Genomic DNA, 27,538 nt, shown 5'->3' on the forward strand with positions numbered 1-27,538 from the left:
TACACACTTTGCCCTCTCTTTTCCCCATCCCAACATACAGCAAATCCAACCAACAGCTTGGAAAGCCAATTACCATGCTGGTCTGCCTTCACTCCCTGGATTCTCACCATTACCCAAGCTCACAACCACTTCACAGCAGATTAGCTGCTCCGTTTTCAACTTCTCCACAGCAGCTGCACATTGGCAAGCCAGTGTGCCACATACCTAACCTTACAGCAATATCCTGCTGGAATCAGGGCCATGTGTGCAGCCCTTCTGCCCTTTTCCTCTTAGGCTGCAAACTGAGTTATGCGAGCAAGATCTTAGAGGTGCCTGAATCAGTACCAGAATCAAATCTGACACTGAAATCACTTACAACTGCTTGTCTGATCCTAGTTGCAGGAGGAGCACAGAGCACTCCAGAAAAGCTCTGAGGTAACAGGAGGAAAGCAATGGCTTGGCTCACAAAAAAACCCCAAGAACTGTTCATTCTGTTGATTCACTCCCACCCCAGCTCTACTTTGTTCCAGCTGGAAGTGCACAACGTGCCACATGGAAAACCCCAGAACATCAATAGTGAAACTGTGTGGGACATCAGGCAAGGAAGCCAAATGTTTAAGCCAGTAGTGCAGAAGCTCAGCAGCAAGCTGCAGGGTATCACCACAGCCCAGCCTGCAGCAGCTTGTACCCATCACATAACCCCAGAATACGAAGTCCAAGCAACTATTTCCTGCCCATAGGAGTCAAGCCAGGTACTTTCTGCATTTACACAGGCCCCAAATCTCTTCAGCAGAAGCATCAACAGGTTTCTTCTGCAGCCATTCAACAGTTCATAGGAACTAGGACACAAAAACTCCCAGTTCAGCTTACTCCTTAGCAGTTGGTCCAAAGAGGTTTAGGTACTTCTTTATACGGGCATCACTTGATGGTTTAAGACCCAGATACACCAGTGCCCTGGAATTAGCATGGAACCAAGCAATCCTTCCCTCATTGTCCACAGTCAATAACATGATCAGTTTTGCCTTTAAATAGCATGTGGGGGGACTATCTATCAGAGACAGGCCCCATGTAGAACTGCTGGCAACATAGAACCAACCCTACCCCTTCCACATAACCAGTGTCCCCATTCCTCCACAGTACAGACCAAAGACTACTGCTTGGAAGTATTTCAAGGGCCATTATTCTCTTCCCACAGTGAAGCAATGCTTCTTTCCTTGCAGCACAGCTCACTAGGCTATACCACAACAGACCCAGGGATCCTGAAGCACCGTATCACTCTGAACTGCAATTTGGCAAACTCCAGGACTTCCTTCAGGCCTCCAAACGCTGCAGTTGGAATCCAGGCATTTTTCACGTCTCCACTTATCAGAGTTTAACTTTCAAAAGGCCATTCAAACCCGAATGCATCCACAGTGCAGTTCTCTAAAGTTTAAACTAAGAATCTCTAAGCATCTGAGACCAGTGCAGCCTCCTCACATAGAGAGCAGCTTGGCCTTAACCCTTGCTTGCTTTTCTTGGCTGTTTACCATTTGTGGCTCACAGTCTTTAGAACTAAGCTGTTTCTGCAGTTTTTGTGCAACCGAGTGCCTTTGTACATTTATGGTGTCAAGGCCCCATCTGGGATCTCCTCAGGACAGATTCCCGACTTGATAACATACCAGCTATCCAAAGAAAGCAGTTTGAAACTAACATCTACACAGCTGCTCCGACTTACAAGCCTCATCAAATTCCCCTCCCAGGCTAAAAGCAAAAGCCCATGTTTGGTAACTCCATCCAGACATTACCACCTTCTGCCACAAAGCTCTTGACTCCAGAGCTGTTGCTCTGACTTTGAAATCAAGCAGATGGTGGTGGGGTTGGGTTTGGTTTTGTTGGTTCTCCCCCCCCTCCCCAGTCTTTCCTGTTTTGATGAGCCACAGGGTACAACCCCTTAACTAAAACCTGGTATTAGCATCCCTCCCTGCCAAAGGTGATCAGACAAGAAAAGCATTGGCTTTATTTTCTCCTTTAAAAACCCTAAAGCAAAATGTGGAGTGACTGAAGCAAGGCCACACATCAAGTCAGATATATAGGAAGGATTAGCCCACAGCTGTCCCTGGCTTGCAGCCCTACACTCATCCCTCTAAACCACATTCCCTGGGGCACACACAATACTGTCAGCTTGCCACAAGCACCAGCTGGCCTGGAAAGCTCTGGAGCTTAAGTCATTCCCAAGCATGACATGTGACAAAGAACTGTCCCCAGCAGTCATGAGACAGCACCAAGCACCCACCTCACTAGCCAGCACTTGCATCTGCCCATCCCAGTGGTCCAAAGCCCCATACATGGAGTCAACATGCTAAGAAATCGTTCATACCGCTGTACTCTTGCTAAAGGCAGTCTACATCTACAGTATCCCAGGCATCCCTTGGGTTGGGACAGTTGAAGTTTTACCCAGTTTCAGCTCAATAGCAGGACATTGTTTCAGCTGGCTGTTTTGTCAGCACCTTTACTGCTTCCCATGCTAGAGGTGGGCCTCAACACAGCATCCAGCTCACCCCATATCTATTTCACTAGGGCAAGCCTGCTCCTTCCCTTCAAGGCTACAGAGTTGAGGCAGCTTGTGCCACCCCACTGTTACAGAAGCAAGCAGCTCCTGTACCAAATTAACACCCAGAATGAAGACTTAAATCACATTTGCTGTAAAAGCCACTCCTAAGTCACACACTTTTTTCAGCTTGGCAACTCTGGAGCACCAATAACTCCTGAGCCTCTTCAGGACCAAAATCATCCTGGCACAACCTGCTTCGGAGCTCAGACAGGTTTGTTCCAAGATCACACTGAACCCCTGTGTTCAGGCAGATGGTGACAGATTGTTTAGCAACAAGCTAAGACGTCACTGTTGGAATGTTGCTGAATCCTATTAAATCCTAGATTTAATAGGATTCATTTGCAACAGACATTATGGTCGACTCGAAGAAACCTTCATATTTAGGGAGGAAGAGCAGCTTCCAGCTTAACTGACTGCAAGGGAGGAAAGTCAAGTATGTCCTATGAAGCTGTACAGGATTTGTTGGCACTTCAGTACCTGGTTGGTTGGTTCAGTCACTGAACAGGAGGAAGATTTCACTGCCACCAAGAACATCGATTCCTGCAACTAAGTCTCACTGTTTCAGTCTGCCCTTTGGTGGAAGGATGAGGGTAGACAACAGATTGTTCCTGACCTCTCAGCTCTGAGGAAAGCAGAAGCAGACATAAGAGAATGACATACAAGTTCTCCCAGTGGTATGCACCAAACCAGACACCCTGGTCTCCAGTAGCATGCTCATATCCTGCAGACAACTTGGTTTGCACTTGTCCCACGTGTAAGACAAGGCTGCATCTCAGTCACACTCATGACTACATATATACGTGACTACATACATACATTATATTTTTATCTCACCAATTCCTCCAGGAAGACACCCTGCCATGCACAAAAGAGTTTCCTCAATCTCCTATTATATTCATTTGCCCAACAAGATTGCTAAATCTCCAAGACAGATCCATTATATATTCTTTCTAGCCTGATATTACTTCACTTACAGTAGGACCCTGTGGAACCATTTCCAGATCAATGCAACTTACTTTAGCCCAGGAGCTTCTAAAGCATTACCCATGAGAGCAGAGCAGCAGAAAGTTAAAGGAGAATCTGTGAACAAACCCTTCCCTACTTCTTTGAGAGGTGGCACTGCTTTAAGTATCCGCTGGGGAAACACAGTTAACAGTGGAAAACCAGCGTGTGTTTGGGAACTAGTACATTAGAGCTAGGCTTTCTAACAGTCAGTGCAGTGCTTGGCCATCTCCTGTAGCACATATCCTATCTTTGCTAGGGGCAGCTTCGCTCATGCCCCCCACCAATTATTCATGGAAACAGTGGCAGCTGTAGCAGTTACTAACATGGAGTAACTCAAACAAAGAATTTCTGCTGCTCAGAGCAGTGTAGTAACTGGAAGTGAGTCAACGCCTTGACATCAACCAACGCATTCTGCAATGGCCACCAGCAGAGCAGTCCAGTGACTGCAGCTTGGTAACCTTGGTCCTCAGACACTTTTATTCCACAGGCATCACACAGCTTGGTCTGGAAGCAGTGAGGGTCTATCTTGTACCAGCAACTTGACTTGCTAAGTCACATCACATGCCTGCGAACATAAGAGGAGCACAGCAGCTCTTTCCAAGCCAGCCACATAGACCAGCCTTTGGTCGAGTCAAGTTTAGGGGAAACTCACACCAAAATAGCTCACTAGAGTAATCCATGCAGGTCTAGTAAGCTGTTTCCCCACTGCTATAATGCTGCACCAAGCTACCAGTTGATACATGCACAAGCCTCCTTCCACAGGACATGAAAATGCACAGCCCAACTGAGGTCATCTCACTGATACTCCCTGCCAGCACCAGTTAAACCTTATTCCCCTTGTCAACACAAGCCCTCCATGACTTCAGACTGTCAGTACACGTACACTACAACCCAAAACTACAAACACAACTTGCACTGGCTTATCTGGTAGCATACCAGCTGCCAGCTCCAGCGTATTCAGTGGCAGCAGCCACTGAATCCAACTGAGACACAAACCTCAGACAGCCACAGAGCATACTCCCTCCTGCATCTTATAGTCTTCATAAACTATGCTGTAACTTGGAAGATGCACTGGCAGCGTGGTCTGCACTCAGTCAAAGCCTGGCATACAGCGTCCTCACTAGATACAGATTCTTAATTCCAGGAGCTTCAGGAATTCATAATTAGCCCTCACAAGACAGACTTGACAAGACCAGCAGCCCCTGCAGGTTCCCTTCACCCTGTCCAAGGAAATGAAGTGCAGGTGCCAGGGAAAACAAGTAAATACATGGGAGAGCAACAAGGGGAGCGCATTTTCCACAGCCAGGATCTAGCAATCCTGAAGCGACTCCACACAAACACAGCAGCTAGCCAGTTCCCAGAACACAAACCCTCATGGCCAAAAGCTCCAACACAAGCTTACAAACAAGCTCCAACCACATTATAGTGCACTTCAGCAACCTCTAAAGCAGAGGAGAGAGGCTGCAAAAGCCTGCTGCTGATGCGCTGCAACAATATGATGCCCCCAGAGGGATGCAATGCTGAAGCTCATCCCTTGCCTTCAACGGGAGAAAAGTCTAAATTGCTGCTTTATGCATCCATCATCACAACTACCATGACAGGGCCAGGCACCGACCGAGGCGAGTGAGGCTGGTACAGTACCCACTGGTTGGAGAGAAGATGCTCTTCCACCAGCTTATTAAATGCTCCTCAGCATCACCATTTGCTTTGTAATCAGTAGCACAGCTCCATCACTTTCCCAGTAGCTCCTTTATCATTATATTATATTTCACTACAGAAATATCCACCCTCATAGGCTGGGATAACCACTTTGACCCCATCCATTCCACAGCCAAATCTCTTTTACCACAAGCCACTAGAAGCTCCACAGGCTGGTCCTGGTAATGTAGCAGAGAACTTACACCCAGCAAGGCTAAGCTGCCTCTATTACTGTGCTTGGCAACACGGAATCTGGTGTTGAAATCAGACATGAAAGGGGTGGGAAAAGCAAAGATTGCTTCTGGAACAAAAGGTTCATAAATCCATCCTGCATCACTATCAGGGAAAAAAAAAAAGAGCTGATCTTTCTCCAAGGTAGCAACTCCCATTTTACAATCATTTTGTAAACTTCCTTATCTTGAGCAATGGCTCAGACAATTCATAGGTTTCAAATCAGCCATGGCCACCACCAGCCATCAGCCACACTGGCTGCCCAGGCAGGGAATACAAACGGCAGATTTCAGCATGAGGTTACTCTCCCCTCCTAACCACAGTCTAGAAACTCCAGATACAGGATTATATAAGCTCCCGTTGTGTTTAGCATAGGTTTAGGTAGTAAAAACCCAGACATATTAATCAGGCCTTGTAAGGTGCGCTCCAGAGACCACCACTGCAACCACAGACACTGAACAAACAACCCGACTTCCTTAACGAGCTGAAGATCTCCGAACTGACATTATCAGTGTTTGCCTTCCAAATCCACACACACACAGCTCCGCCAGCCTGCCTCTGGCAGCCGCCCATCGCACGGCATCCCGCCCGCAGCCCCGGGAGCCCTACAGGGAGTGCTCCGGCCCCCGAAGCTCGCTCCGTTATCAGCCCCGGCGCTCCGAGCGCTGCTCCCCGGAGACGGGGCCTTCCACGCCCGAACCACCGGGGCTCACAAGCGCCTTCCAGCCGCTCCGGGGGGGGGGGGGGGGTCGGAGCCCCGCTTCGCCCCAGCCCGCCGGGGGTCGGTTTGAAGTTGGCACCGATTCGGAGCTGTTTGCACGGGCTGGGAGCGGCGGCATCTCCGCGGGGGGAACCAGAGACCGCGGCAGCCCGCGGCGGGGAAGCGGGTCCGGTGGCCGCCACCCCGGCAAAGAGCCGCCCGGGCCCGCGGGCACCCGCTGCCATCCTCCTCCTCCCTCCCACCGGCTCCTACCGTTCCGGGGCTGCCGGCCGGACCATGGCGGGGGCCGGGCCGGGCCGAGCCCCGCCGGAGGCTGCTCCCGGGGCCGCGGTGCGCGGCGGAGCGCAAGCGGGCAGCGGGCGGCTCTCCCCCGCCGCGGCGGGGAGGCTGGAGCCGCAGCACCCCCGCTCCTCCCGGCGCCAGGCGCGGTAAGGGGAGCCCGGCCCGTCACATGGCCCAAATAGCGCCCGGCCGCGGCCCCGCTCCGCCCCCGGCCTGGCCCGGGGCGCGGCCCGCTCCGCCCGGGGCCGCTCCGCCCCTCCGCGGCCGGGAAGGGGGCGGGCAGCGGGGCGGGGCCGGGGTGGGGGGGAACCGGAGGGGTCCGGGGGCGCTGCCGGCAGCGGGGAGCGGCGGGGCCGGAGGGGAGGCCGGGGGTGTTCGGTTCCGCAGCGCCCTGCCCGGCTCCGGGGCGGCGGAGCGTAGCGGCGGGTCTCATCCCTAGCGCGGGCAGGCGAGCCGCTGCTCAGTGAATTGCATCCTCGGTGTCGTTATCCGCGGACAGCGTGTTGCAGTATTTGCATTGCGAACGCTCCAGGGAACGTGGGTTTGCTGTTTCAAAACTGATCTGTTTAGCAGAATAAAGCAGGGGAATACAATTCGGTTCAGTCGTCTTTCAAAAAGCGGCTTTTGGGGCAAATTTGACCCAGTAACGTCTCTTTGAGATGATTAATTTTTCAGTATCCCCAGACAAAACCAGTCTGTCTGCAGCAATACTGCTCGGAGCTATAAAGCAGGGAACTGTCATAAATTCAGTGAGCTGTAGTGCATGGGACACCTCCAAGGACCACCTAAGCACTGCAGGAAGCGGTGTGAGTGATTCAGGAGGTGGCCGCCTGCCATCTGAGTCAGTGTGGAATGAATGCCCCTGAATGATGCTGAAGTTACTGGGTTTGGGGGCTGGACATTAACATTGGGCCATGACCAGTTCTCATCGCTAATGTCTTGGGGCACGTGTGGAAAAAGGAGCAGGTTAATTTGTGTGTCCTCATTATTATGTCCCTATTTCCAGGGGACTTTGCTGCCATCTCAGATGAACTTCATTTCCAGCACAGGGCCTGAATTCAAACAAGGTTCAATCACATGTATGCAAGTGCATTCCCTTTGCCTGCCTTTCAGTTGGACGGGATATTCAGCCATGCATTCCAGACTGTGCTCCTCTTAGGGAGCACATAATTGAGTAGTGAGGAAAGTGGTTCCTGGGTGTACACATGCGCTGGATCTCCGGGCAGGTTGGCAGAAGGAGTTTGACTCTGCTGAGAGCTGAACAGGCTTTTTGTCATGCATGTTTTATGCACCATACATTAGTGTGCATCTTAGTCATACTGGTGCTTACAAGGAAATAGTCCTGCAGCTGCACATGGGATGAGGTGATATCGCATGGTCCCCAGGGACCACAATAACCACTGCCAGGTTGTTTCCTCAGTGAGGTGGTCACAACAGGACACTCAGTGACATACAGGGTCTGGTGCTGAGCACACTGAACTGTCAGAAGAGAGGACGAGGGGTGATGGTTTTAAGCTAAAAGAGGGGAGGTTCAGGCTGGATGTGAGCAAAAAGTCCTTTACAACGAGGGTGGTAAACCACTGGCACGGGTTGCCCAGAGAGGTGGTGGATGCACCATCACTGCAGACGTTCCAGGCCAGGCTGGATGTGGCTCTGGGCAAACTGATCTAGTTGAAGATGCCCCTGCTCATTGCAAGGGGGTTGGATTAGATGAGCTTTGAAGGTCTCTTCCAACCCAAATCATTCTGTGATTCTATGAAGAAGTCAGAAACACCGCTGAATCCATGTGTGTGTGCATGTGAAGTTGTTTGGATGTGCATTCGTATCTCTGCAGGACTGAGGCACTGTTTTGTTCAGCGTGCTGTGAAGTCCTTGGGGAATACTTGCTTTATGCCAGCTATTGTGGTCCATTAAAAAAAAACACATTCACATTGAATTTGTTACTCTAGCTGACCAGAAACACCACATAGATTGTAGATACAGCACAAATATGTCCTTTCACACCCAAAAAGATAGAAATAGGAGGAGTTTTATGTTAAATAGTTACATATTTGGGTAGCTTCTTCGAAACTACTTGGCTTTGACCTGGTTCTGCTCCCATTTAGGCCAATTTTCCACACTGATTTCAGCAGAGAGGGGCCCATACTCACCCAGAGAGCCCACAAACACGCTCTGAGGGAGCTGAGGAAGGGTGCTGACACTGCAGACCAGCTCCAGTGTCTTCTATCAGCTTGTTGCGTGAATCCAGCTTTGTTTGTGGAGAGTTCTTCTGATCTCCACTGTTCCAAAGACCCACTCCTGTATCTTCTGCCAGTACCAAAGATGTTGGAGGAACGTGCCCGGCATACAGGAGCAAGAAAGCAAAACTGAAGTGTTGTCTGGGGAGCCCCCAAACCTGGTCAGTGTTGGAGCTCTGTGGACCAGATTCTCCTTTACAGGAAATCAATCTACTAAGCTTAGTAAAGGTCCCCTACTTTAAATGCTTTGGTTTATTACTGTCAGGGCGGGAGGTTGCCGCAATGTGAGAACCTGACTGGTGGGAGGTTGGCAAAGGCTTGCACGGGTTCATAATCCAGAAGGGCAGAGGGGAGGCAGCGGTTAATCAGTTGCTAGCAGTAGCTCCTGATGCCTAGAGATGTGGAGGGGGAATTTTCCTTTTATCCCAAGCCCTTTTCCTGTTCCTCTGCTCTCACCCAGGAGAGTAACAGAGCGATGGCCAGGGCCAGAGTCCCAAGACAAGCCCAGGACCTCACTTGAGGAGCAGGTCCTCCTTGGCCTGCCTAGCCACAGCTCCCCAGGGTCAGCACAGCATGAGCACCTTCTGCAGCAGCAGAGACATGTCATCACTGTTGGGAATGATGCCTGAGAGCTGCGCAGGGAACTCAGCGGGCTTTGGTCTGCCTGTGAGCTGAGCTGCTAACTCCAGTAGTAGTGATACCTGCCTCCCAGCACTGGTCACCACTAAGACCCATTGTCTCTCCCTGAGCACCCTACAGCACATTGCCGTTGCCAGATGGGAGCTTCTTTGAGGGCTGCTCACAGCCTTGTGCACTAGTTCCAGGCGTGCAAGGGCTTCCTCCTCCAACGGAGATCCCTGCTCTTTACAGTGAGAGGGAGAAACGGGGTGGAGGAGGTAGAAGAACAGCAGGGAGGTTGGAGGAAACCAGACGTGACAAGTGCTGAAGCAGAGCTCAGATTTGTGGTGGCTTCTCGCCAGATGAGATCACAGCTCCTACGGAATCTTGTCTCCTTCCATTTCCTTAATATTTGACTTTCTTGCTTCCTCAAGAAGCAGGAATTGCTATCTTCAATCACTTGCTTTGAATGCTGTCTACATCTCAACCAACAGTGCAAACAGTGGCAGGGGGGGGTGACTGACAAATGCCACTGTTTATGGTCTGCAACGGAATCCCTCTAAGCCTGTTTGGAAAACTAACTGGGGATGGAGCCTGGATTAGAAGAGACCTTTCCAGCTCTCATCCTTGTGCATTTATGCTAGGATTATTGAAAGGGAGGTGGGATGGGGGATGACTTGGCATGCCTCCTTTCTTGTGGTCTGCATTCGGTAGTGCAGATTAGCTGTGGAGTCTGGAAGTGGGTCCCTTTTGAATGTCTGAAGTTAAGCACGTAAATCCTTAAGAGCATGGAGTCTTAGGCTGGTACAGACTTTGTACATGTGCTTTACGCCTGACGGAGACCAACCTTGCAGCTGTAAGCTGGTGGAATGTAGCAAGACAAAGGGGATGCTATTACTTTGTATTTTGGGGGGTGTATAAAGACAGGCAGACAGAAAACATGCAGCTTTCTATGCCCGGGGGAGACTCTGCCCGGAAACATGTACGTGCTGCATACAGGCTCTGCCTGTGGGAATTAAGGGAGACAATGCAACAGATAGTGAACAATGAGTGTCTGTAATGTACAGCAACAAAGCCAAAGTAACCCAGTGTGCTGCAGAACAGAGAAAGAGACTGTTAAAACAGCAGCCTCATGAGGTAGAAGTCCTGCCAAGCCTGCTTAGAGGACAATCAACAAGCCCTTCTCAGCTGGAAGATGGCTCAATGCGGTGGAAAAAGGGTAAAGAGAGTGGGATGAAGGAGGAAAAAAGAGGCATCTCCAGGGGCCCTTTGCAGGAACAAAAAGTCGTCTTCCTTTTAGTTAGCCTCTGCCTGTGAATTCAGATGTCAGCACAGTCAGTACAACCCTTCATCAACTGCAACACAAGTAAATGGGGCTTTTGACTGAAACGAAACCCTGAAACCCTTTACCTATACCAAAGTGGAATCCAGGTATTTCGCTTTACACTGCCCAGGAAAGGAGGGGCCTGTTGTGGTGTCTCCTGTCTCTGTTCCTTTGCTTTAAGCACAGGGTGATGGGCGTGAAGTAGCTGCCTTACAGAATGGGATGTACCTAACTGGAGCTCTCGGATGCAGAAGATGCTCTGCAAACTTCCAATCCGATTTGGAGCAACCCTTACAACACCAGCTGGTTGCCCAGTTACCTCTGAGGTATATGTGCTACAGATGTGACTACCCCTTAATGCCAGGAGCACCCCCTTAAAATCATGGTAGCTTTACTGGCTGATAACTGCAGTTAAAAGGACACATCCCAACACTCCTTTTGCTCACTGCACCATATGTCACAAGCCCATAGCAGGGGACTAAGCGCATGGCTGCAGTCTGTGCATGAGAATTCCCTGGGAGTAGGGAAGCAGGAAAAAAAAGAGTTCCTTGCCTCTGATGGAGGGCCATGAATGGAAAAGGGTAACAACCAGGGTAATACAGAACAGCAGCTGCGGAGTAGCTCCCGTGGGAGCAGGCTGAGCAGAGAGCTCCCTGTGCCACAGATCCGTGCTCATCTCTGCTCTGTGTGTGGCTCACGAAGAGCAGCAGCAGAGCTGGTGTGAGGGGCCCAGCTGTGTTGGTCTGTGCCCCTGGAACAGTGCAGGACAAGGCTGGGAACGGCTTTTCCCCGCAGCGTGAGGGAGCAGCACCCTCTGCTGCTGGCAGGCTCGGCTCCAGAGCACCTTTTTACTCGCAGGCACCCAAGCGCTTGCAGAGGGGAAGCAGCTCCGGAACAGCATCTACAGCAATGGCCCTCTGCGAGTCAAAACACTGCAGCGTGTGGGTGGCTTGTCAGACAGTTTGGTCACGTCCAAGCACTGCTGTTAGGAAAGGAGATGCCAGGCAGCATCTGCTTGCAGCAGATAATGGCAGCAAGAACAGGCCCTGGCTTTGTGCTTCAAAAGCTTTCAACTGCTGCTGTTCCCAGCAAGTGTTTGGCTGATCCTGTTTGATGGACATGACTCGATACACACAGGGATGCTGCAGGATAAAGCTCTCCATCCCCCCAGCAGCATTCCTCCAGCCTCTTCCAAATCTCCTATCCCCATGAGGCAGCTAATTTACCGTTGCTGCAGAGCAGGAGGAAAGGGGAACTCAGGGGAGCAACGTGACTCACCCTGTGAATCAGTGGCAGTGTCCTGCCTTTCAGCTCTCTCCTGCTAACCACAGACCAGCGATACCCATGGGACTGGGAACACAAGGAAGGAGTCCTGACTCCTTTCCCTCTGCAATGCAACCACGGGGCACACAGCGTGATGCTGTATCTCGACCAAACTGGCTCTCTAGAAAGCTGTGGGATGATGCAGGATCCATGCAATCAGCTGTATCCTATGAAAGATGAAAACCACCCATGGTTTTTCCCCTCCCTTTTGCTGAGGACTTTTGCTTTTCCCAAATTAAGCCGTTTAACATCAGTCAGGTCTATCCCATAAGCACATTCCCAAATGGAATATGCTCACCTCAGACAGACACAGAGTATTTGGTCTCTTCCTCCCGTTTCCTCCCTCTCCCTGCATCTGACCCCCGGTTTCCCTTCTTCAGGTGGGGAAATGAACTAAACTTATTTATGGTACCAGCTGCAGCTCCAGTCCCCGCCAGCTCAGCCAGCGAGAGGTATCTGAGCTCCGATTCCACCCCCCGGATCTCAGCAATCAGCAGGGGAACCCTGCCCACATCTTCAACCACAGACAGGGCTGGGCCAGCCCATCGCACATGCCCATGGGAGAAAAGCAAAGCACGAAAAAAATGCCTGCATCCCCTTAAAAACAGGCTGGGATGTACGGAAAAGAACCTGCTGCGTCCGAGCACGGGTCTCATCTCGGCAACAGCATCGCTGCTCCTTCACACGAGACCCAGATTGGTGTGGGGCTAAGGAGATGGCTACGGTAAAGGGAGCGCTGTTTAAGGGACGTGTGAGGCGATGTCTGGTCACAGCTCCATCAGGACACAGCTCCTGCGGGAAATTCCTCCCTGGCAGAGCGGAGCCGGCACGTCCCAGCGCAGGGAGCAGCCTGAGGGCACGGGCCGGGCCGGGCCGGCCACGGCGGTGCTTGCAGGGGAGCCTGGGGCTGCATCGCTACGGGACATGGTGCCAGCTCTCCGCAGGGGGAGCGGCTGGAATGAACCGGGTGGGTTCGTGTTACCCACAGACATTGCAGAAGGCAGCTTGGGTTGGGATCGCTCTGGCTCCTCAAATGGACTGGTTTTCACTCCCTCCCCTCCATCTCCTTCCTCGCCCCTTTTTAGGCAGCAGTCCCTGGTTGGGGACAGAAAGGCAATAAAGCAAACCCCTACCAAGGCAGGCGATGAATCCGGAGGCCAAATCCTACTGAGGATTGCCCTGAGCTGTGGCCAAGAGAGAGGCCAAGCACAACACCAAAATCTTTGTCCTGAAAAGCATTAAGATGGTTTTGCTGCTTTTGCCACCACTGCCTCTGCTCCCTGTCTGGGGAGGATTCACTAATCCTGTAACTGCTTTGGGTGCCTCTTTTCAGTGCTGTGCAATAGTCTAACCTAGAACAAAATTCTCTCTAAACTAGAATCATCCACTTCTGACCTGGATGTCCCAGCCCTATGACTTGGCTGTTACATCTCCTCACCTGCACAGCCATCTTCCAATCTGTAGGCATCTTAGTTAATTTAGCATTACCGACGGCATCAGAAAGCATCATACACATCATAGCAACATACCTGGACACCAAAGGGAGCGCTGGAGAGGATCTGGACACTGAAGAGGGGAAGACCCGTATCACTTGGTACTACAGAAATGCTCTGCTCTATTAGCAGCCAGGAATGCACTGAAACCTCACAAGTGTGAGTGACAGTGCCCTTTCAGAGGCCAGGCCTCTGTGCTGGGACCCTGCCAGAGCTTGTTCTTGAAGTTCAACTGCATCAGCTCAGCTCAGGCCTTCAATAGATGCTAGCTAAACACAGCTCTATACAGTCTATGTTATTAAACAACTCTGTACTGTGGTGATGGTATCTATGCAACTCGGGGCAAATACAGCTTAGCAGAGACTTCCCGAAGTCTTTCCTGTTAATTTCAGGACCCTGCAAAGAATTGGGTGATTCCATCTTCTCATCTTAAAGGGGCTTTGCCTGTTCCTCTGGGTCGCAAAGTCCTGGCCTCATTTGGATGATACCAATAAAAGAGTCAGCAAACTTTTAAGCCTGCACACCAGAAACCCAACATTGTCTTCCTTGTACAACTAGAGCTTGAAAACTTCCCCCACCCAAAGGACAGGGAAAACCCCAGCCTGACCACCAGACATTGAGAGAAATGAAAAGACACTTGCACTAAAAAGCATTTCTTTTTTTATAAATATAATTCTCTATTTATTACACACGGCAAAAAGAATCACAACTTTTTACTCATGGAAAAAGAAGATTTTACAGCTCGATTTATAGAAGTCGAAAAACGAATTACTTCCAGTGTTAGTTTCCTGTAAAACATACCAATAATCACAGCACTGAATTCTTGGAATGCACTTTCATTAAAACACCCAATGAAATTGGTATCAATACTCACTCGGGAGAGGAGCAGACTCTAAGAAGTTACCCCCAGGAGTTGCTTTTGCAAGGAAAGGTTAACACAAGCTCGCTAGAAGGTGCACATCTCCTATTAATAGCCTTCCAACACAAAAATAGCACTGCTTCTTTGGCCTGAGGCCCAGTGGATTTCTACCATTCTTCCTCATCAGATTCACTGCTCATTTAACCCTCTTCCCATCAGCAGCCTCTCGCTTGCCAGTCACAGATTTGATGTACTTAAACAGATTTGGGTTTCATTTGGCAAAGGTGAAGTACTAAAGAGTCGAATGGGAGTTGTCTGTGTAAAGAGTTGTGCAAAAACCCCAAACCCCCAAGGAATCCAGACAGTGTTCACAGAAGAAAGCGTGTGAGGGCTTTTACTGGCTTTAATAAAGTCTAGGGCGAATTTTGGGGTCCCCCATTAGAGACTTCACAAATGAACCCTATTGTCAGCTGGGAAGAGCAAAAAACCCCTCCAGATGCTTATGTAAAAGTGCAAATAAACCTCTGTAAAATTAGGGCTTATTCCAATAGGTGCCAGCCAAATACTACCAAGCAAGTGTGCAGAAAGAGGAAAACACCAGTGCCACAGTCATCCATAAAGTAGTAATGAACTCTGTCATTCAGAACAAGACATTTATTCTCACACAGGTCAATTTTTTCCTAAAACTTGTTCCTTCACACCAAATGAACTGGAATGAAGTTATTAACACGGCTGGTTTTGTTTCAAACACGAAAAATGATGTTTGAGTTTATGGACATACCAGACCTAAACCATCTTTCTCTGCGCGGCTGTTTCATTCCGGAGCCAGTGTTTGCCAGCACTCATCTAGGAAGAGAGTTACTGCAGTTAACTCCTAGGTGTAGGCTCTTACTCCAGCCTCCAGTGTCAGCATATCCACTCGACAAGCCAGTCCTGTAGCAAGATGCTCGCCTTCCTCCTGCTTTTTTAGGCTACTCTCTTCCCCTGGCATTTTATTTTCACCCCTTGGTATTTGTGCTTGTAGTTGAGGCTGCCTGTAACCACGAAACAGGCAGGAGCACTTATTCATGAACACCCACAAGAGATGAATAACCAGCCATCCCAGTTGCCAAAACAGACCAGTTAAAGGCACTTGTGTCCCTTCTGCCTTTGAGCTCTTGAGAAAGCTACTCCACAACTCCCCTTCCTTCCCAGGCTATAGCAACGCAACACGCATCAGCGCAACTCAGCTTAGTCAAATACAGCATGAAAAGTGCAGCTTTTCTGGAGCATCTGCAAGGTGGGGGGGGTGTCTGCCAGAAACCACAGCCATTCCCTGAGAATTTGGCCTTTTCCAAGGTCTTCTGCCAGGTTACATTCTCCCTGGCGCTGCTGGCTGAGGCACGGTGCGAGTACCAGGCTCTCTAGAGCTTGTGCAGTGCACTTACCCGTGCAGTCAGCAGAGGCAATTCTGATTTCTGCATCAATACAAGCATTATGCTGAAAGGCAACACCTTGTGAACCTGGCTGAATACAGGCTGTACAGACCTGCCCACCTTGCTCCGTGTGCTGTCAGTCCATAGCACCTATTTGTACCCGGATTCGCATCTGCATCACTAGGATCCAGCAGATCCCTGCACAGGGAAAGATGCGAAGCCAATGCTTATTGCCCAGCTTTCTAAAGCAGAGTCTCCTTCTTTTCCCTGCAGACTTTTAGGTCCTTGAAGGGTCACCAGACTCCCAAGTCCACTCCTGACGTTCCTGTTATTCCCTTGGGAGGCTCAGGGCTGTGAAGGGCAGCCAAGCCTGGCACAGTCCCTGAGCAGCCCTGCTGAAAGAGCAGTACACACCTCACCACTGCTGCTTTTCGAGGTCCAGGCGCCATCTCCTGTCAGCACTGGGGTCCCTGCAGAGCCCTCAGGCCCTGGGTCACACACACACACAGCTACTTCTCTGTGGAAACAGGGCCAGCATCCTGCAAAGGTGAAAATTAGGACGGGGAGAATGGGGTCTCTAGGTAGGACTGGATGTGTCCAACCCCTCCTGTGAGCAACAGGACTACACATGTCTATAACCACTTACTGCTGTCCTGTCAGAGAGGCAATTGCTAGTTCCGTGTGCTCAAGGGATAAGCACAAACTTCCCTCCCCTTCTAAGTCAGTCTCTTTGAGCTCAAACCCCACCACCACCATCTGCAAACACTGTAACCACGTTAATGTGTGCTGTACTGACAGATATGTGGATAGTTCATAAAGACACCTCCCATAGTTTTATAAGGCACTCCATGCCATGGCAAGCCTCAATTCTGAGGACAGGGAAAAGGTCATTTCAGAGAATGAGACAAAGACAGCTAAAGAAAACATTTCTTTGCTAGCTAAGCCCGAACAACTCTGAACACCAAGCTTTTCCCTCAACAATTATTGCACTTCAGCCAAATAACAGCTCTGTGAATGCCACATTCTTCACCCTGTCCCCATTATTTTAACAGCATAAAAAGCAATGTGTCTTCCTTCTCCATCCCCATGGTACCAGCTCTGCACTTAATGAAAGCAGCAAATTACTGCTTATAACCTCAGCCTCTGCTGCTGGGCAATTTGCAAAGACTCAGGACCACATGGGAGCTCACAAAGCACTGTCACCATTTAGGGGCTCCGTACCACAAAAGCAGATGGGTGTCTCTGCTTCCAGCCATAGTCCATGTCCGGCTGACACCCCCATGGGCTGCACACACACGAGACTACAGACCCACGGGCACAGAACCATCATTTTGCTGAGACAATGACACTGTCCTGGCCAGGCTGACCAGGGTAAGGGATAAACATGTTATCACTGTCTTCTAACCTGAGAATTAAAACAATAACCATGAAATTTGGCAGGTACTTCGTTTAACAAGTCTCCTGTAGTGCCTGTGAGGTAGTTAAATAATGCTAATGACCACAAAGGCCTGACAGGGAAAACAGAGGCACTTGAAGGTGAGGTAATCTGTCCAAAGTCACAGTCAGAACCCCTAGCAGAGCCAGAAATGCTGCCTTGGGCTCCGGGATCCTACTTAGCTCTGAACACTGAGCCGAGCTCCTTCCCGAGCTCAGATGTCAGAGGCACTGCAGGCCACGCGTTAGAGGAGTCCTTCAGCGATGAAGCTGCTGCTGGCAACAGGAAAACATGGACATTGTGTAGGAAAACCCACGCAGCCAAGGGAGGAGGGACACCGTGAAGGCATCACCCCAGCAGAGCTTCATAATCCACATACCACACGAGCTGGCCAGAGCTGGGGCTGACACCCGAGGCAGGCCATTTCCTGGGCTCGTGGCCCACTCTGCTGAGCAGGGTGGTGATGTCGTGCTTACCCTTCCCCAAAACCAGCACAAACACCCGCCTGGCCTTGTTGATGAGGGGCAGGCTCAGGCTCATCCTTTGGTGAGGTTTGACAGGGCTTTCAGTCAGCACCACGGTGTGAGCCCCTTCCAAACCGCCTGCAGAGTGGGGGAAGAGCGAGGCAGTGTGCCCATCAGTGCCCACCCCCAGCAGCACCAGGTCAAAGCTGGCATTGGCCACGAGGGTTGTGATCTCCTTGGCATACAGCTCCGTGCCCCTGTCCTCTTCCACACAGAGACGCTGGTTCAGGTGCACAGGCATGGGGTGGACGTTGAAGTAGGGCACCCGGACGCTCTGGAGGAGGTGGTTGTGCAAGCTGAAGAAGTTGGACTCAGTGTCAGTGAGGGGGACACAGCGCTCATCCACCAGCCAGATGTGGGTGTGCTTCCATGGGAAGGCATAATGGTGTCTGGCCAGCCGCTGGAATAGGACCACTGGGCTTGAGCCACCCGAGAGGGCCAGGTGGAAGTGCCCAGAGCGTGCCACAGCCCTGCTTGCTGCCTCCTCCATGTCAGAAGCCAGCTGGGAAATCAGGTCCTCAGACCACGCTGAGACCAGGGGGCTTTGCCGAAACTTGGACTGGATGGTCCTGAAATCACTTGGCATCAGCCTCTTGGGGTTCAGCACTTCCAATGGCTCTGCCACGGTGAATGCCACTTCCCCACTCACCATTTCAAAGTCTAAGAGGTGCTGGTTCTCCACACCCCCCGGGTAGAGGCGCAGGGGCTGGTTGGAGATGCTGTTCAGCAGCGGTGTCCAGAATGCCCAGGAGGCCAGCAGGTTCTCAGTGGTAATGAAGAAGTCCTTCCTGCCATGGTAGATGTTGGAGATGAGGACAGAATACGCATCTCTCTCTTTCACAGGGACATACACATAGTAATCAGACAACGGCTGTCCAAAGATACGCAGCTCTGACTGACCCACTTCTTCTCTCCAGCTGCCTTCTGGCATGATGGGCCTGAAGAGGTTCCTGCTCACCAGCACCGCAGGGGTGCTGAGGGCACCGTGCCCAATGTAGAAGACGATCTGCTTGGCTTTACACTGGCTGTGCCCCGCATCCCGCAGGGTCTCGCTCTGAATGCAGTAGGCCTGGTTCTTGAAGAGAACACGGACATAACCCACCCGTTCATCCAGAGCTTTCCCAGAAGTGAGGAGGAAGGGGACCCCTTCCCAACGCAGGCTGCCGCTGTGAACCAGCACACCTGAAATGACAGTGCTACCCAATTAAACCTCAACAGCAAGCAGATTTGAGGGGATCGCTATCACCTACCTAACATTCTCCTTCCTTAGCTCCCAGAAACCTTGGCATCCACTGTGTTTCTTGCTCCACATTCAGCCCTTTCATGATATCACTGCACTAACTGCCCTCCAGCTACCCTGCTGTGCTTCCCACAGGCCTGATAAGCCTCCTTTCATCTTGCATGAAACCAGTTTCTAAGCACGAGTATCACTCAGACAAAATCTTTCATGTGCAGAAGACGCAGCGTGGCCAGAAATGGCCTCGTGGTCTACTAAATCACAGAGAGCTGCCAATGCTTTACCCCTCAGATGCAGGGAACAACCTGTCTTTATGGAAAGGTAAAGCAGTTTGTGGGCCACTTCTAAAAATAACACAGAGATCTTATCAAGAATAATGGGACTTAGCTCTTATGCAATGCTTCATTCCCTGGATCATTAGTAAACTACCATGACAACAGCATTATCTTGTTACACCTCCCAGCTGCCATGCTGGTGGATGCCTGGAGACATCCCTGTGTCCGCGGTGAGGTCCAGAGTCACGGACCTGGTATCAGCACACAAGGACTCCCATCTCCTGCTCTCCTCAGCTCTAGACCATTCCCCTCTCCAGGGCCAAGACCAAACTCTCACCTGCAAAGGTTGGTGTTGTGCTGATGTAGTCTTGTGCCTTCTGCAGTTCCTCCTGTACTTGGCTGGCATAAGCCTGATACTGACCCAACACAGCACTGTTCTTCTCCAGGCCCCACAAGGACTGGAAGGCCTGCAGCTTGCACTGCAGAACCTCTTCAGCCCTGCTCACGTTGGCTGGGAGCTCCATGGTCAGGAACATCAGGGCTTCGGTGAGGTGGTTCTGCAGCACGTCCCGGATGACTCCATACTGCTCATAGAAGCTGGTGCGGCCTGAGGAGGAAGAGGAGGTAAGATGCTGGTGAGCTGATGTGCTTTTCTTGCAGACTCGCCCTCTGCATGTGTAATGTGTGTGCCAAGGAGAACAAAGAGCACGAGCCCTAGCTGATTTGCACCAAGCTCCTCTTCTCCTGGCCCAGTAATTAACTTGAAGCTACCGAGCTCAGAGAAGCTGTGGATGTCTCATCACTGGTTCAAGGTCTGGTTGGACAGGGCTTGGAGCAACTTGATCTACTGAAAGATGTCTCTGCTCACAGCAGGGGGATGGACTAGATGATCTTCAAAGGTCGCTTTCAACCCAAACCATTCTATGATTCATTTGAAGCCTTTGCTCTCCCTCCAGAGGGGCTTCCAAAATGTCTCTGCTACTAAAATAGAGATAAAAGGTTCTAGGGGACTGCTTGTTCTCCACAGAGCCAGACATAATCCTCCTTTTGGGCGCTTACAGAGCCTAAACCCAGCAGGAGTAATGCTCTTGCTGAGTTCACAAAGGAGAAGGCAGCTTTGCTTTCTTGGACTGCTCGTGCTTTCAGGAGCTGCAGTCAGTGACTGGCAGCAACGTCCAGCCCAAACCTCCCACATACAGCACGATGCTGGCTCCCTGTGTAACCATCACCCTGACACTCCTGTCCCACAGGTCACAGCACCCAGGCCTTGGACTCCACACAACGTGCAGTTATACACAAAAGCTTTGACAGAGTAGCTGGAAAGCAGGGTCAGAACAGGGACCCCAGCAGGTCCATGCAATAAACGCTGCTCTTCGTTGTCTCTTTTTCCCCTGTTTTCATGTCCTAAGAAGGCTCTGGCTCAGCCTTCAGAGACAAAATTCCATGCACAAATCCCTGCCTCTCCTCCTCTGCCTGACCTCTCACGCAGATGGGAACAGGGGGAGAAGGACAATGCACTTAGGAAGAAAGTGACTCAAACAGATGCCTTTCTGCAGTCCAGCAGCAGCAGGCTGCACACTGCAGACTGCATCACAGCCGTAGGCTTTCCCTATTGATTGATACATTTATCTCCCTTGCTCTAATCCAAAGGCACATTCATTAATGTAATCAATGCTGCAGAACTGCTGGGAGCCAGGCTGCCAGCTGAAGCTGCACAGGGGAAAAAAAGACATCAAATGAAAACTCACAAAGTTGTTCAGAGCAGGGAGGGTACAGGGCTGGGGCTATGCACACACAACATTGATCTCCCTTAATCCCTCTGCAGTGCATCCCTCTCCCACAGACAGGCCCAGGTGAGGTCTGGGCTGCAAAACCAAAGATTACTCAAGTTTGATAAAATTGCATTAACTGAGTCTGTGGTGTTTGAGGAAGGAATAGAGGGAGGGAGGGAGGAGAAAGAGAGGAGAGGAGGTAAAGCGAGTGGAGAAGCAACCCTGATGTTGCAGAACCGAGGGCACCTGACAACCCAGTAAGTGCTGCGGGTGGCAGTCCAGCCCGGAGTGCTTTATGCTGAGCACTGCAGAGCGGATGCTGCAGCACTGCAGGGAGGGATTGCAGCCATGTCCTTCAGCAGGAGACCCATGCTAGCAACTTGGATTTTCTCTCTGCAATGCTCTTTCTTAATACAGAGAGGAAGGGACAGAAACAGGCAGACTAACACAGGCTGAGCTAGGTACCTGGACTGACACCAACTAGCTGACAGGAGCAACATCCAGGCGAAAGATGCAAGAGCATCTTCCAAAGAACAGCACTCGGTGTGAGCTTGGTAGCTAACAGGACAGCAATACAGAAGTGTTGTTGTTACAACAGCTGGAATGCTGCAGCGGAAGAGTGCATCGATTCCAAATCCAGTGCTTTTTACCAAGATTTGGGATAGAAAGCTAGGTACAACCCCCCAAAGACTCTGCAACTGAAAAAGGTGGGGGATTTCCCCCCTGCTCCCAGCTGAACTGCAATGGGAATCTTTTCTTGGAAGCAGCAATACTACCTGGAAGTGAGTCAGCCCCTAACATAGTCTAAGAGTCCCTCTCTATCTCCAGGGAGCAACATATCATTTATCTGCTCTTTTTTGTTACTGCCCCAGCCACTGCCTCAAGGCCCACTTACACATAGGTAATGAAGCTGCCAGCTCTCATCCACCCTAGCTCTGCACACTCGCCTCACCAACCTTTAGCATCCACAGTCTCTTTCAGGACAACCTCCACTCTTTCCACATGATGTCGGTTCCAAATTGGATCCAGAAAGTGTCGGTTCTGATCTCGAAAAGGCAGGATATGGGCTACAGCCTGTGAAGGGAGAAATCAAAGACCCAACAAAAACTCACCGCGTTGCCACAGTATCACTGCCCCATCCAGCACTGGGATGTGCCCAGCTCTGGAGCGCTAACAGACATGTCACACAGCAGAGAGCAGAGTGGGTCAGAGAGGAGAAAATCAGCAATGGAGTGATACATAATGGGGTCTCCAATGACTGCACACAGCAGACATTAAAGGTTTTTCTGAGGCATTTTGAGGTTTCATGTGTAAAGGCTGAACTACAAACTGCAAGACACTCAGTTTCTATCCGTCAAAGGACAAAGGGCTGAGTCAGACCATCCTGGGACTAACACACAGTTACAAAGTGCTGAAATACATCAGATCAGATGCTTGCACCACTAAAGCCATCTGCTCTTTTGGGGAGAAAAGGAAAAGAAAGGGAACAGAGAAGAAATCCCATCTCCTTGCAGCCAGACATACAACCCCCTGTGTAAAACATGGCCACAGTGCCGTGGCTGAAACAAAATGTGGCATCACATTCCTCTAAAAGAAGGATGGCATGTCCTTGAACACATTCCCTCTGGGACAATGCAGCTCCACAGCCGGAGCTGTCCCTGCAGCAGCCAGTCCTCCATGTCCTGAGTGGAGCACAGGGCAGGAAGAAACCTTCTCCTAAGCATCCCACAAAACTAACATCCCATCAGCTCCATCACATATCAAATTAAAAGCTGCTTCTAGAAGCCACAGCTAAGCAGAGAGGCCTGTGTGTAATGAGATGGGAGAACTAGGAGAGGGAAAGTGCACTGCTTATTCAGCGAAATCAAAGCCCTGACCTTGGTGAGAAGACCAGATGAATGCTGCATCTCTCCTTCAGGCACACACACAGTTCACCCCTAAAGTCTGGCCTCCCTCTGGAGAGGGGACCTCCATCACTCTAACTTTGTGATGCACATTTCCTCTGGTCTGTAAGATTGGCAAGTACAGGATTCCATAGCAAATAGATGCTTGGGAACAAACTCAGTGGCCCTGCCTCAATTTGAGAGGGGAACACCACTCATTAGATGCAGAGCTGACATCCAACACTCCCCCTGCACGAAGCCCCTCAACCTGCGCACTGCAAGCTGCTCACCTGTTTGCCAAGGTAGTGGTCCACCCGGTACATCTCCTCTTCCCTGAAGAAGCTCCTCAGCTCCGTAGCCAGCTGTTGGGCTGACTGCAGGTCATGGCCAAAAGGCTTCTCCAGTACCACACGCAACCAGGCTCCTGGAGGGGGCCTGCAGCTGCTGTTGATGTGCCGGGCAATCTCTGTGTAGGCAAATGGGGGTACTGAGAAGTAGAAGATCCTCCCAGCCTCCTTCAGCCCCTCCTGGCGAAGCAGTGTCTCGATCTCTCTGTTCAGCATAGTGTAGTTCTCGGCAGTCTTCAGCTGGTGGTATTGGCTCAGCTTAAGGAACTGGTCCTTGAGCACAGCACATCTGTTGGGAGACTCGTCTGGGGGACAGGACAGCTTCTTCAGCACATCAAACATCAACCTCTGCCCCGGCTCCAGAGCCTTCAGTGCAGCCCCATGGAAGGTGAAGCTGTGGCCGCTGCTCACTTGGTCCAGGTAGAGTTGGAATAGACCCTGCCATAAATACTTCTTGGCCAAATCACCTGTGGCTCCCAGCAAGACCACTGAGATGTGGCCCTGGGATGCTTCGGCCAGCGATGGCAAGGCTCCCATGAACAGCACTGTGCACAGGACTCTTCTCAGCATCTTGGGAGAGAAGAGGTAGGTCCAGGAGGACTAGAGGACAGGATTAAAAGAGGGAAAATCTGTCAATACATGTTATAACACTGCAAAGCACACAACACAAGGTACCTGCTTTCCCATGGCTGAACAGCCAGGACACCTGCATGGATTCTGCACCCTCCACGATTTGAACCACGGTAGTAACTGGGGCTCTTGAGAAGACTGCAGCCTCCTTATGCAAACTAAGAAGTGAAAACAGCATGTGCTTAATGTCTTTTGGTAGCATAAGGACTGTTCCCACAGCTGAGTTAAGGAGGTGTCAATGCCTTTAGCCTGTGAAGCTCAAGTCCATTTGAACACACATTTCAGAGCTGGCTACAAATGAACATATGTGCCTGCAAATTAAGTCCTGCTTTCAACAACCTCCTGCTTAGGACTTTGCTCAAATGGTATTATGTTCTCTTGGCATTGCTTCATGTCAATATTGTCACAGCAGCTCAGAGACAAGCACGACCACTGGCAGTTCCAGTACACAGGCTCCTCTTTAATACACTGACTTCAGCGACTCATGTGCAGCACCACTCTCACGAATGGAGCTGAATAAGGTCCTAATGAGCTACTGGGAGACAAATGATCTGATAAAACAACACAGGGGAAGAAGTTTCGTCCTTAAAATTGAGTCTAGACATGAGCCAGCTTGGATGCTGCCTCATGATGGTTGGCTATGTGGCCAGGAGACAATGTGGGGTTTGTGTTCTGCTACTGCAGCTTCCCATCACTGAAGCGTGCATGTCAGCACCCGTCCTGGCCTCCTCCACTCAGCCCCCATGCAAACCACTGCAGCCAGCAGCAGCTGGACTCCCTGACCAGAATGCCCTTTTGCTCTTATTTATCCTTGTTTCTCTGATCCAACATAAAGCTGGTTTTAAGAGAAACGCCACATTTAGTTCTTGCACCTAGAAACGCAGCAGTGACTACGCCTCAAGAGAGAGAATCCAGAACAAGTGAGTAAACCATTATGCTGTTCTCATTACATCAAGTATTACTTCAGAAGCTCTTACACTGGCTATCTCACTCTTTGATTTTCCTGTTTGGAAGCTCTGTTCAGCTGGAGCACACCCTTCACAGCACACAACAGTTAACTTCTTTAAGACTTCTGGTTCTGGTCAATACATTTATTCCTTCTATTCCTACCTGTGTGGGAAAACCAGGCATTTTTTGACAGCAAGAGGAAAAAGTACATGTTTTTGTTATACTGGTGCAGTGGTACTCTCACTAGGCTTTGCACTGGCATGATATACCATTTTAACATGGTAGTTCCATGACCATACAACTGAGAAACGGGTCTTGGGTACGGGAATGAACTTGATCATCTGCAGGCAGAGATAAGACAGAAAAGTGTCTCATCAAGTCATACATTCACAGTCAGCTAAAAAACATATCAGGGTCTCCACTGCTCCAGTTACAGCTGTACATATGCTCTAGGTCCAAAAGCTGTTAGCCTCTACCTGCCCAGACTTACTCAGGATTGTCTATCCTAGGCTAGAGCAAAAGGCCTAGACCTTGCTCCCCCTGAATGGCAGGGGAATAAAACATAGATGTTGCCCTAGCTTGACTGGCTCTCACTTTGGAATGCCCCCAGAAAAGACACTATTCCATCAGGAAGTCGATACAGGATCTAAATCACATAAGGGATGAGGATAACTAAAGCGGAACTTCTGAATATCTCTCCCTGTCTGCAGCTTGAACTGGTCTCTCTAAACCTCGTGTTTCTCTCCCCAGCACTCACCTGAGCAATACAGGACCTTCAGAGAAACTGCAGTGGCAGAAGTAGCTGGAAACTTGTCTTCTTCACAGCGCCTCCTGAGTGCAGATCTCTCTTCTCCTGTGACTGAGCGTACAGCAGACTCTGATCAGTGCCAGGTGAGCAGGGGAGATAAGGGAGGTTGTTCCCCTTCTGGTAAATGGGAGGAAAGACCCAATTACAGCAGAGTAAAAAGAACGTGTCTGTGCCAGCAGCGTCCCAGCACATCCGACCTCTCAGCCCATACACACTGGCTGTGAGAAACCTGTTGGCTGCTGCTTGTGAGCAGGCAAAATGCCAGCATATGTGGCAATTCCTGCTCCCAGAGTGTCTTCCTGACTCCTCTGCTTTGCATGTGAGCTGAGTGAAGGCCCTAGTGACCCTCCTCAGGAGCAGTCCCCACTCCAACTCTCAGGAGAAAGGGCTTCCCAAGGCTGCAGTGAGAAGGGGGCAGACCTAGTGAGCCCAAGGACAGCACCCATGTGATGCTGCTGTGCCCTCTGGGCACCCTAGCTTCCCTCTCAAAGGTTAGTTGGCACAGAGACTCCTTGGCTTTTCCTTCCCTATCTCCTGCATGGAAATCACTCAGCAGCTGAGCATCACTTAGGTGACCACAACTGCCACTGTCCAGTAGACACTGCTGAGCTCTGGAGAACCCCAACAAGGTGTAAATCTAACTCACATCACCTCTCCTGGCCTTCCATTGTGACTGGTTCCCATCCCTCCCTTCTTGCTGTGCTATTTAAGTTCCATTTATCCACTTAGGGAATTCAGCAAACAGTGCTGGCACTTGCAGGGGGCAGCAGTGTGGCTCCTGCAGTACAAATAATAACCATTTCAAGCAGAGGTTTGCTCTTCCCTCCCCCGCTATGGGGTTATAATGCACATGACAAACTTTCTCAAGTCAATAAATTAATATTTACATTTGCTTGAGCAACCTTTGTTCCAGGAACTAAGAAGTCTGACATACTGCCCACTGCAGCCTGGCAAGTTACTGCCACGCTGTAGAGATGGTGGATGAAGAGCAGGTACCTACCACGGAGGAAGGGTTTGGGTGGATCATACTTTTCTATGTACCCAAGCAAATGAATGACCCAAGTAGTTTCCTGGCAGATGCAGCTGCCCAGTCACATGCATTCCCAAAGCGACTGAAACCAATTTCACAACACTCCCAATTGCAAAACGCTGTGCTGCACTGCCCAGAATAAGCACAGGAAACCCAGGGATGTGTTTTACTTTCACATCAGATAAGTTCCAGGTTGACAGGAGCCCACTGAAGGCCTTGGAAGCTCCCTTTGCTGTACGGGAAACATGAAAAACACCTTTTTTGTTACTGTCGCATCCCCACTGAAAAACAATGGACACGAATGGGGGCGGCCATGGGCTGCGCGCAGGTAACACAGGAAGGGAAGAGCGACAACGTTAGCTGAAAACCAGGATAAACATCCCGGATATGCAAACACCAGAGCAGGAATGACCCCACCGTCAGCTCCGGGAAGGTCAGAGGCTTAACGTGGAGACTCACATGAAGAGCAAGCTGAGGGATGGCATGAATTAAGTATTTGGCCTTTTCCTGTCAACCACCCAGCGCAGCACGGCCACGGCCTCGCCTCCTGGCCCCAGCGCGGTGACAGCTCGCTCTCCCAAGCCCTGGAACAGCAGGAGGACGGCGTTAGAGCGAGGCAAACGACGGGAGAGAGACCCGCACCTCAGCACCCGCTGACGGCGCCGAGCACCGGGGTGCAGCGGGCCCCGTGAGCCGCTCTCCGTGCACAGCGGGAGGAGCGCGGGCAGAGCCTCACGGCAGCGGGGCGGGACGGCAGCGCGGAAGGCACCGGAACCGGGGCCGCAGCGCCCGCGCACCCCGCTCCCGAAGGGACCTCCCGCCGCCCCTCGGCCGCTGAACCCGGCGGGGGGAGCCGCCCCAACACCGGCCCCAC

General features: G+C 50.9%; 2 protein-coding genes across 4 annotated transcripts in view; both read right to left on the reverse strand.

Annotated features, from left to right (window-relative positions):
- Positions 1–13,662, reverse strand: part of SPSB1 (splA/ryanodine receptor domain and SOCS box containing 1) — a 39,279-nt gene extending 25,617 nt beyond the window's left edge. Inside the window, exon 1 of one of the 2 annotated variants that reach the window (XM_061450161.1) lies at positions 13,538–13,662. The gene's annotated coding sequence lies outside the window, so the exon portion shown is untranslated. Of the gene's footprint in view, positions 1–6,476; positions 6,590–13,537 lie in introns of those variants that run through there. The other variant, XM_061450159.1, reaches the window with a different exon arrangement.
- A 1,088-nt stretch (positions 13,663–14,750) lies between these two features.
- H6PD (hexose-6-phosphate dehydrogenase/glucose 1-dehydrogenase) lies at positions 14,751–27,148 on the reverse strand. Of its 2 annotated transcripts, none has more exons than XM_061450164.1 (5): positions 27,124–27,148; positions 23,192–23,848; positions 21,975–22,092; positions 19,584–19,853; positions 14,751–18,916 (listed from the first exon to the last, which is right to left on the reverse strand). In XM_061450164.1, exons 2-5 carry the CDS (start codon positions 23,816–23,818, stop codon positions 17,559–17,561), a joined length of 2,373 nt encoding a protein of 790 aa, XP_061306148.1. In that variant the 5' UTR covers positions 23,819–23,848; positions 27,124–27,148; the 3' UTR covers positions 14,751–17,558. The 2 variants fall into 2 exon arrangements, with proteins under 2 accessions (XP_061306148.1, XP_061306147.1); XM_061450163.1 differs by lacking the exon at positions 27,124–27,148 and adding an exon at positions 25,584–26,213.
- Positions 27,149–27,538: the final 390 nt, after the last annotated feature.

Source organism: Pezoporus flaviventris, unplaced genomic scaffold, assembly GCF_033815535.1.
Source record: "Pezoporus flaviventris isolate CSIRO_AGI_PZ_B2104156 unplaced genomic scaffold, CSIRO_AGI_Pfla_v1 ptg000009l, whole genome shotgun sequence".
NCBI classification, from domain to species: Eukaryota; Metazoa; Chordata; class Aves; order Psittaciformes; family Psittacidae; genus Pezoporus; species Pezoporus flaviventris.